The sequence below is a fragment of the Strix uralensis genome, chromosome 6 (assembly GCF_047716275.1).
Source record: "Strix uralensis isolate ZFMK-TIS-50842 chromosome 6, bStrUra1, whole genome shotgun sequence".
In the NCBI taxonomy this organism is placed as follows: Eukaryota; Metazoa; Chordata; class Aves; order Strigiformes; family Strigidae; genus Strix; species Strix uralensis.
The window spans coordinates 4376162-4385807 of NC_133977.1; the positions used below are offsets into that span (position 1 = coordinate 4376162).

The following is a 9646-nucleotide window of genomic DNA, read 5'->3' on the forward strand; positions in this document are numbered from 1 at the left end:
CCAGCTACTGTGATTAAAGTAGAGGGCCATTAAAGCATAGTTGCAATAATCGCCCTCTTTCTTTAGGGAAGAGAACATGTTAGACGAATAAACTTGATCAACCTCAAACCTAGAAAGTCCACAGCTTTTATTGGCAACAGTGTCAAGGAATAAATCCAGATTGACTGAGATCCTGAGTAAGTTGAATGGTCTTTATTTTATAACAGAACAGACTGGTTTTTTAGTCAGGCTTGCCTGTAAAGAATGCACACGCAGTGAATGTGGGAAGGAAGACAACCCTGATCTCTACCCCCTCCTAAAGTTATAGGTGTTCTCTCAAAAGCAAGTTTACTTTCCCCTCCATTTTCAGAGAGCTTCTTTAAGGATGTCCTTGTCCTTTTCAGCTTCAGTCCTGTTTTGAAATTTTTTTTGCATAAGTACTGACGATGTCCATCTCGATTGCAGAAGGGAGGTGGCATAATATTGATGGTGTCCTCATCACTTTTTAATTAGGATAATAGCAATTGGTTTTTTCAGTCCATTCATTTGACCGGTGTCTTGGCATCAAGTTCTCACTGGTGGCTTTTCAATAGAGTGCCGAACAAATGAGAGTCTGTAATCTCAGGAGTTCTGGGAATCAATTTAACATGGCTCCTGTTTGAAGTCAAAGGGCGCTATACCTCTGACGTAAATAGGAGTGCTGTAAGTTCAACAGAGCTTCTGGAAACATCCCTGTAAAAGTAGTGGAGTGATATACGTTTGAGTACAGTATGGAGTTTTATTTCCTTTTATATGTCCTCTTAATCAGGATGACACTCAATTGGATGGAGAGACTATTAAAAGGGAACTGTCATGTTATCCAGCCACTTACATACATTAGCAGCTTTAAAATTAATAATGCCTACTCAAGAAAAAGACCTGGGCTTTACAGAGTGAACTCAGCTTAGCACTCAGTTGTCAAAATAAAATCCCTAGTTGTAAAAAAAAAAAAAATAAAAAAATTTAAAAAAATTGGAAGAGCCTACAGTATCTGGTTGTATCCCTAGTCTTAAGTGTAAAATTAAGGGTTTATTTAGCACAAGATAATCGTACCATCTATTATAAGAATGATAAAGCTGGTACGTGTCTGGTGCTTCCAAATGACACCATAATGCAACCGAGCATCCAGTCAGAGTCAATGCATCTGAAAATGATAATGCAAAATTACTTATCTAGAAGCAAGTGACTTGACACTGAGGTTTTTTTGCGGGGGAAGAATGGGCAAATAAGAACCTTTTGTTTAAACAAATGCATTAGGTAGAAACACGGTTTGAACCATCTGGCATTTTGTCTCAAATATGAGAACAGCAGGCTATTTCCCTTTTTTGTTTCACTAATCTATTTTTTTATTATGGTATATGAATTCTTTAATATCAAATATCTTTCTAGTATGCAGGAGTCACTGAAAAGAGCTGAGCAACTTGGGAAGAAAACAGTCTGAACAAAGTCTGCAGTTAAAGGACATACTGGTCTCTATCACTTAAATTATTTTAGCCGCCTTCTAGTTAGGAAGCCTTCCTCCACAGATAGATACTCTTTGACTGTTCACCTTAGGATTGTAAGCACCTTCCTCAAACATTGGTTGCTAACTGCATCAGTTTTCTGAACATCTAGCTAGACCATGAATCTGATGACACGTGACATGCTGTTTGCCTCATTTCCATGTGCGTAACTCTCTATTTGCTGTTCCCTGTCTGTGTTGTCTCATCTCTTTCCAAGTGATACTCTTGCTACAGATTAGTTGTGCTGTGCTATTGATGGTAAGATTGCCATGAAGCGTGTTGAAGCCTGCAGCACCACCTCTTCTGGACTTGAGGATTCCAGTGACTGACTTTCCTCTTTTGCTAGCTGCACGTAGACAAAGTGTTAGATGAGACTGCTTGAAATGTCCCTGAGCACAGTGGTTCCAAAAAGCATTTGTTCTTGTCTATCAAATATGACAAGACCCATGAGTCAGAGCAAGTTCTGCTTCTACATCTTGCATGAAAAACATGTTTGGGAATTGAAAATGTACTATTTTTCTGTCACAAAAAAACCCAGTCTGTTGCTCCACAAAGGGGGGTGTGTGTGTGTAGGCCTAACAGTGTTGCCTCTTAACATATTTATGTTAAAGGAAAACACCTGGGCACTGAGAACTTATGTTCATGGTTTTTTATCCTATCTGGAATACAATGCTTTTGGCCACAAATTAAGACACGAATCTGTTCTGATTCTAGCTGGTTAAGAAAAGTTAAAATTAATGAGAATGCTCATCATTCAGACACTGTCTAGACAAATGGCCTGTTTGCATATTTCCAGTTTTTCAAGGAAACAAATGTTTATTTTGTGGTTCTTATAGATACAATGAAAGCAGGACACATGTAGGTGAGTCTCTCTTGCTCTCTTGGACAGCCATATGTATGCAAAACAGACATAGCCTGCTTTGCGTTTTCTAACATAGACGTTCCACTAACATTAGTCATCTTGATGACTTAATATTTTTTTTTTCAGGCAAGTAGCAGTACAAAAAGACATTGTAGTCTTTTGTATTCATTCAACCTTTTATTACTTTTATATCACATTTGCTTCATTTACTGATGCTGGCACTAGACACTCAATTTGTGATGTACTCTTTGTATAAAAACCTCAGTTCTGTAGTGAAAGTCCTTGAAATTGAGCTTTTGATGGTAGATTGAAATAAAACCTGTTCATAATGAATGGATGGTTCTGTTCTTAAGACTAGATGAGAGGTTTTTCCTTTATTGTAAGTGGCACACATTAACATCTGTATTTTCTTGTAAGGAAAGAATAGCCATGTAAGAGGCAAATCAACACAGGAAGTCTTGTTGAGTTGTGATGATTTAAAAAAAAAAATGTTAAAATTGAAATAACTTTTAGATTTATTTTTGAGTTATGAGTACTTTGAAAATAAACTATCAGCATTTATTGCTGTTATCAATAATGAATATGTAAGTTGCTTTTCCGGAGAATACGTGACTAAGTTGCCCTTCTAGTTCACGTTAACTTTCTTTGAAGGAATGAACAAGTGCAAATAATCAATCTGATCTTTGTACATGGAGGAGGAGGTACTTGCTATAGTATTCAGCCAGATGTGGTTTTCTGTATAGGTTTATCTTTTTTGATGTAAGTACATTGGAGGACTTCTAGTAGCTAAAATATGAATTCCCAATGCATTTTGTGAGTTTGTACAAACCAGTAGTAAATTACTAATGGTTGGCTTTCAAGATCTCTCTAGAGAAGATGTTCCCATCGGCTACTTATTGCCGTGGTATCCAAGTGCCTTTGTCAATGATACTTCTCTTCATAGTCTTGGGCTTTCTTCCTTTTTAGGATCAAACACCCACATTTTACTTCTGATTTTGTTTAGTCTGTATTTTTTTAGATACTGTGGGTTTCATATTTGCCCAGTGGAAATAAGGTGCCTGAATAAGAAATGCTGTGCAAGGAGTGAGGTACTACTTTAACAGTTACAACCTTGACAACATTGTAAATCCTCATGGAACAGTTTTCAAAATCAGCTTTGCAAACTTTCTTGGGTAATTTTTATTAATGAGTGCAATGTATGTGCAGGCAAAATGTTCCATCCTTGAATGGGTGACCACAGCAATTTCTCTTTCCAAAGTGGGGTCAGGTAGTACATTTAACTGATGTTAGCGATACATTAGCATCAGCGCATTCTGTATTGGAAAAAATAACTAGCCTTAAAACAAGGTAAAAACACGTTGACTCTCAAAGACAATCTCATTATGCAGCAGTGGTAACAAAAATGAATGCCACTGTTAAACCCTAGCATAAATCTCCAGTTTGTGCTGATCTTGGAGACCTTGAAATCTCATCTGATTTGTTATTTGAGGCCATAGCTGTTTGGAAACAGCTTTGTGCTTGCTTTGTAATTGCTCTTTATCAGGCAATTGCTTCCATTTCATGACTGCAGAGTTGGTTCTACATGCTGGTTTTAAGCTTCCAAATGATCAGCAATTTGACATTTGACATTAAGTGGTTGACCTTTAGTGGGTAAGAGGAAAACCTAATAATTCCTAGTGTTTACAGCACTGATTTTGTGATACTGCTTCTCTCCATCTAACTTGCATCTTCAACCACTGTTGTAAATTTTTTCAAGTTTAACAGCAAATTGCTAAAGCACACAATTTTAATGCTATGTTTTGCATTGTGGGTAATACCTTTATTTTAGTGCGACCCTTTAGTCCCTAAAATGACATGCAAGCCTCTGTCAAAACATGGGATCTCTAATCTTTGCCTTCCTGATTGTGGCTTTTCTAGGGGTACAAGCCTGTCTACAAACCACAGTCCGAGAACAAGAAGAGAAGTATGAAATTCAAGGTGGCCCACAAAGAGGCCGGCTCAACAGAGAACAGCTGGTGGGTTTTATTGCTTGAGACAGATTATCTTAATGACCTTTGGTTCATGCATTTTTGCCCTTTGCCACATGTGCAGTAGATGTAAAATTTTAATGTGGTCTTGTACAGAAATTTGATTATGTGCAAGGTGATCGAAAGAACTGCGAACACCCATAAAGCTGTCATTTTTCTCTATTAGTGGATATGTTGCTATAACCTTGTCAGAGGGAACGCTGTGTTACATTCATGGAAGAAACTGTATGGGACAGGAAGTGATGCTGCTTTGGCCTGCCCTGCTCAGCTTTAGAACCTAGTTGAAATTATCAGAGTGCTGAAAGAAAAAATGTTTCCAACACTTCTTCTTTCCATATAGGGCCACTTTTGTATTTAACTGGGTTAATTTCTGGCTACTTTCTGGATTACATTGGAGAAGTTCATTAAATGTATTTAGCAGTAGCTGTAAATATTCCTAGCTCATAGTTCAAATCCTGTTGTGCTGCAAAACATTTAAACGTAAGCAAGAATTTACCACATAAGCAACCTTTTCTTATTGCATGCTTACACCGAGGACCTTACATGTTAAGTTACTGTTCTAGCTTCCAGTGTTGGTTATTTTAAATTGCTTTTTTTTGTAGGCACTGATTGTTCCTCTTTTTTTTTTTTTCCTGTGTGCTTAGTTGTGAAGTCCTGTATTTATACTTTTTTTTCCTTACATTTAGCTGCCCAAGTTGTTTGATGGATGCTACTTCTATTTTTTGGGATCTTTCAGCCGTCACCAGAAGAGTGATCTTGTGGAGTTGGTCAAAGCAGCAGGAGGACAAATTCTGGTTAGGCAGCCAAAACCAGACAGCGATGTGACGCAGACAATCAACACAGTGGCATACCATGCAGAATCCACTTCTGACCAGAGGTTTTGCACTCAGTATGTAGTCTATGATGTGTCTTCTAAATTCAGGCCGGAGAAAGTTCGTCAGGGTAAAGTCTGGATGGCCCCCTCCAGCTGGCTTATAGACTGTGTGATGTCATTTCAGCTCCTGCCTGTAAAATGAATATCAATGTCTCTTGGGCAAGGTTTTAAAATGTGGTGAATCTTGAGCAGTTGGAACATTCTGGTAAGCATTGGTCTGAAGCTATGATTTATGTTTTGTACTTAGGAATACAGAAGAGCTTTGACCATTTAAATGAGTTACTAAGATCACTGATGCTGGAATAAACAAACTTAGAATGGAGGAGAGAGATAAATACACTGCATTGAAAAATGTGCCTCGGGTTATTTAGTATGCTATATTTTTGCATTTAACTGTAATAATCATTGACATTTTGTACCTAAGATCTTGCAAAATGAAACCTTTTGCGTTCTTGATTTAAACCAGCCCTGTGTAGGTGATAGAGCTTGACCCCATTTCTTTTGTGTTCGATATCCACTACTGTGTGTCGAGATTTCCCAGCCAGGTCAAAATCTGTATTTTTTAAAACAAAGACTATACATTTGAAGATGGTAATTTGCCTGTGTATACATCTCTTCTGTCAGATGACATGTGATGTTTCTTGTGAATTTTGCAGGAAATTCTTGACATGGGATTAAGCCTTTTAGAAATTGGAGTAGAACTAATGGTCTGAATTCATTTGAAAGTGGACAATTTTGAAAACATATCTGTAAAAATCTTGGTCTGAAATTCCTTATTTGTAACAGAAGTAATAGTTTATTCACTCCTTTTCTGCTTGTAAATGTATAACTTGAATTTGATTCTATTTTCTGAAGGTTTTTAAGCATCAGGATCCTTAATAAATTATTGTAATCAAATATATTTCTGTAATTATGGATGGTTGCTATCATGGTTACTTTAATGAAAAAAATGTTAAAGATCACAAAGAATTATGCCTCACTTCCCACAGTTGTACGTAAACTTAGTTGGCTACACTGGAGCATATTTGATTCTTTCATATTTGTTACAATATTTCTCATAATTGATCATAAGTTACTGTCAGAATCTTACTTCCTCAGTCTGCTCTTATGTAATGTCTCGCATCTTTTGTGTTGCATTAGTTTGTGAATTCATAATTTTAAAATGGTGTCTCGTAATAATACACAATGAGAGTGATAGTTGTGGGATAAAACAGTGTTTCTTGTGTTTGCTTTTGTATTGCTTGTAATAATAAAATTTTTGGTGCCAGTAACTTTGGAGTTTCTTATTGCATGAGCTTAGTTGCAGAATAAATACATAATCCGTATGTATCTCAGCTGGTAAATGGAAATTAAAGTACTCTTCTGTGAACTTGATACAGCTATGAAGATAGCATATCCATCTGCAAGGGCAGCTCTTCAGTGTGAGAGTGTTGTTTTCTGTGACCACTGCCCTTGGAGATCCTATGCCAATTTTCAGTCTGCTCTATAGAACTCTTAGAACTCTACACTTCAGGTATAACAGATATGGTTTTCAATAGCATCTACCAGACTTCAGTAGCTGGAGTATCTTGATCTATCACTTATGCTAGACTGAATCATTGCTCTTCATTAAATGCAGTTCTCAAGTACTTGCATGTCTGTGTGAGCGAGCAAAAATGCAAGGCCCATTAATAAATGGAACAACCCATGGGATTAATGTGTTTTTGGTTTTTGTGCAGATAAACACTGGCAGCAAATAAGGTACTGAGTCGATACTGCGGGGACTTGGTCATTTATTTTAACAATTGTAGCACATTTTAACTTGGCATTTCATAGCACATCAATATACCTAATGTGGTATTCTGTGCAAAAGTAACTGGATCTCGGCAAAATTCTTGAGTGGAGTTTTTCTGCTGTGTATCAGGAAGAAATTTGACCCATCAGTAATCCCATTCCATGTCCTAAAGTAGAGGCAGCAGATTTACAGATTTTAAGAGCCATTGTTCCTTTGCAGCTGAAAAGAAACTGTTAGAAAATTGCCAGACTTTTTTTTTTTTAAAGCCACACTCTAAACTCTTCTTAAGGTGTTCCTTTGAATTATATCTTGTTTTCAAGCAGAGTTACTATCAAATCACGTTAAGAATCCCTCCATATCATACTGAGGAGTGATCCTTACCTATCTCATTGAAGTGTACTCAAGATTAACTCTGGCCTGCCTTTTTTTGGGTCTTTTCAGGAATTCCGAGTTTGAGTGTGAAGAGCCTCACAGAACCGCAGTGAGTGGACTTTGATGCCAGGATTGCAGTAGGTGTTCAACACTACTGAAGCAACACATAAGTACACAAAAGCTAGAGGTCAGTGACGCAGACCCTGTTTAATTCACTCTTGCTAATCTTTAAAAGCAGAGGGATAGCACTTGATAAAACGTCAAAAAAAAAAAATCTTGTAGTAAGGGTAAATCCCTTAATCCATTAGATGGATTTTAGCTCGTGAAAGCAAGGTTATAAAATGAGGTGTGTGGTAAAGGGTGTGTAGGGATCACTTCTCACTCTCTTCTAGTTGAAGAACAAGGGTGTATTAAGGGCAGCTAGTAGGAGGCAGGCTCGGAATAGAAGAGGTATTTCAAGCAGCGTGAGTAGACTTGTGGCACTGACAGCCGTAGCCTGTTTTGGGTGCTGTATGTCTTGGCATAGTCTGAAGCAGGGGGTAGATGAGTTCATCACAAAAAGTCAGTTACAAGGTTCTTTACTAACCTTTAACATGAATTTATATTAGTATTCTGCTAAAGTGCATATTCTTAATGTGCGTTGATGATTGGGGCATTTGAAGAAGTAAAAGTCCAAGACTTGCCTTCTGGATTATAGATGTTTGTATTGATCTTGTGTTTATACCTCAAAAATGCTGCGAATCTCAGGCTAATGATTTTCAGGCAGCTTCCCCTGGAATTTATTTATCTCATTATGAATTAGTTCATCTGGGACACCTGATAACACCTTCAGTAGTGATGTCTGGGGTTCAGTGACATCAGTTTAACATCACTAATAGTTAACAGAAGATAATATTTTTATTAAATACTCTATGATCTTTTTGAATGACTGTAGTCTAAGGGAGAACATATGAAGCCTGGCTGGTTGGTTGGTTTACTTTGTCATTTTGTGTGGGGTTTGGGGATTTGTGTTATGTGTGTGTGTATTGAAGTGAAAGATACTTGAGAGTATGGAGGTTGCTTCCTTGCATCGGTGTCCTTGGTAGATCCCGGGGAATATCGTCATAGAATAGCTTATGCTTTTGGCTGTTTCTACCTCTATTTGGTTACTCATTTTCAAAGATCTTGTAATTTTGTCTTATCCCTAAAATATCAAGTTTTCTTTGGACTTTGTTCCTCTGGCTATAAAATAAAATCTGTTCTCTGTTACTGAATGTTGAGGATTCATTTGTTATTTGAGATACTCCAAAGTGACTTTTCTGAACTAGAAGCGAGTGGCCCATAAAAAGCTTATCAGAGCAATGCAGGAGAGCTGGATGTTGCAGTATTTCTGCAAGTGTTTCAGGGAAACAGGCAAACAAGTAATACCAAACAGTGGTAGCTGCTTTTGCTCTCAAATTCGCATGCCTGGGAGGTGCTCAGGCTCTGTCTCTTGCAGTCCTCTTCTGCATGAATAACAAGCGTGGGAGGGTCCAAAGACTTTTGTCTTGCTGACAGCAAAGATGTCAGCAAGTGCTTCACCCAACTGGCTTCTACACAGCCTTCACTAGGCCTGACCTAAAGCCCCTCTCTTCTGCTTTATTCAAGCATCTGAGCAGAGGTTGGACCTGACTAGCTATGCAGGACAACAAAAAGTTATCTGTGATCAGCCAGTGCAAGGCTCACAGAAGGAGCAAGAGTGATTGAAGAGAAATAATTCAAGGAAGGGAATAATTCTAGGCAGGGAATTGAGGCTGGTTGTATTCCCTGCCTAGGTCCAGTGTCTTATTTAAAACCGAACTTAATCTGGAGCAGTTATTTTATGCTGCAGTCTTCCAGCAGATCAGCACTTTGGCTAAAGAAACTCTTGCAAATATTCTGCTCAGGCCAAAGATGTCTGTACAGAAGCCACAGACCGTTGTAAAACTACACATTAGAGTGTATTATTTGGGGAAAATGTGTAAACATAGAGATCATCTGGTCCCACTGCCTGTGCTTTCTGTGCTGCTTCCAATTCATGTGGGCTAGCTTTACTGTCAGGAAGGTAGAAGGAAGGGGAAAAAATCGGTTTATAACTGCCAGCACTGCAGTGCCAATAGAGCTGCTGGGCAGGAGCGTCTGTTCAGGTCTGTCTTGTGGATCAGCTGAGCTGCCAGCAAAGTCTGGATAGCAGCATCTGGGGATCTTGTTGAGGACACG

General features: G+C 38.1%; 1 protein-coding gene across 2 annotated transcripts in view; it reads left to right on the forward strand.

The window, feature by feature from the left end:
• The window catches only part of BARD1 (BRCA1 associated RING domain 1), a 44569-nt gene extending 38015 nt beyond the window's left edge, over nucleotides 1-6554 (forward strand). For both annotated transcript variants that reach the window (XM_074872573.1, XM_074872574.1), the window contains 2 exons: nucleotides 4300-4397; nucleotides 5096-6554. In XM_074872573.1, the coding sequence (XP_074728674.1) occupies nucleotides 4300-4397; nucleotides 5096-5425 (428 nt within the window). In that variant the 3' untranslated portion in view covers nucleotides 5426-6554. The remainder of the gene's footprint in view (nucleotides 1-4299; nucleotides 4398-5095) is intronic.
• The last annotated feature ends 3092 nt before the right edge of the window (nucleotides 6555-9646 follow it).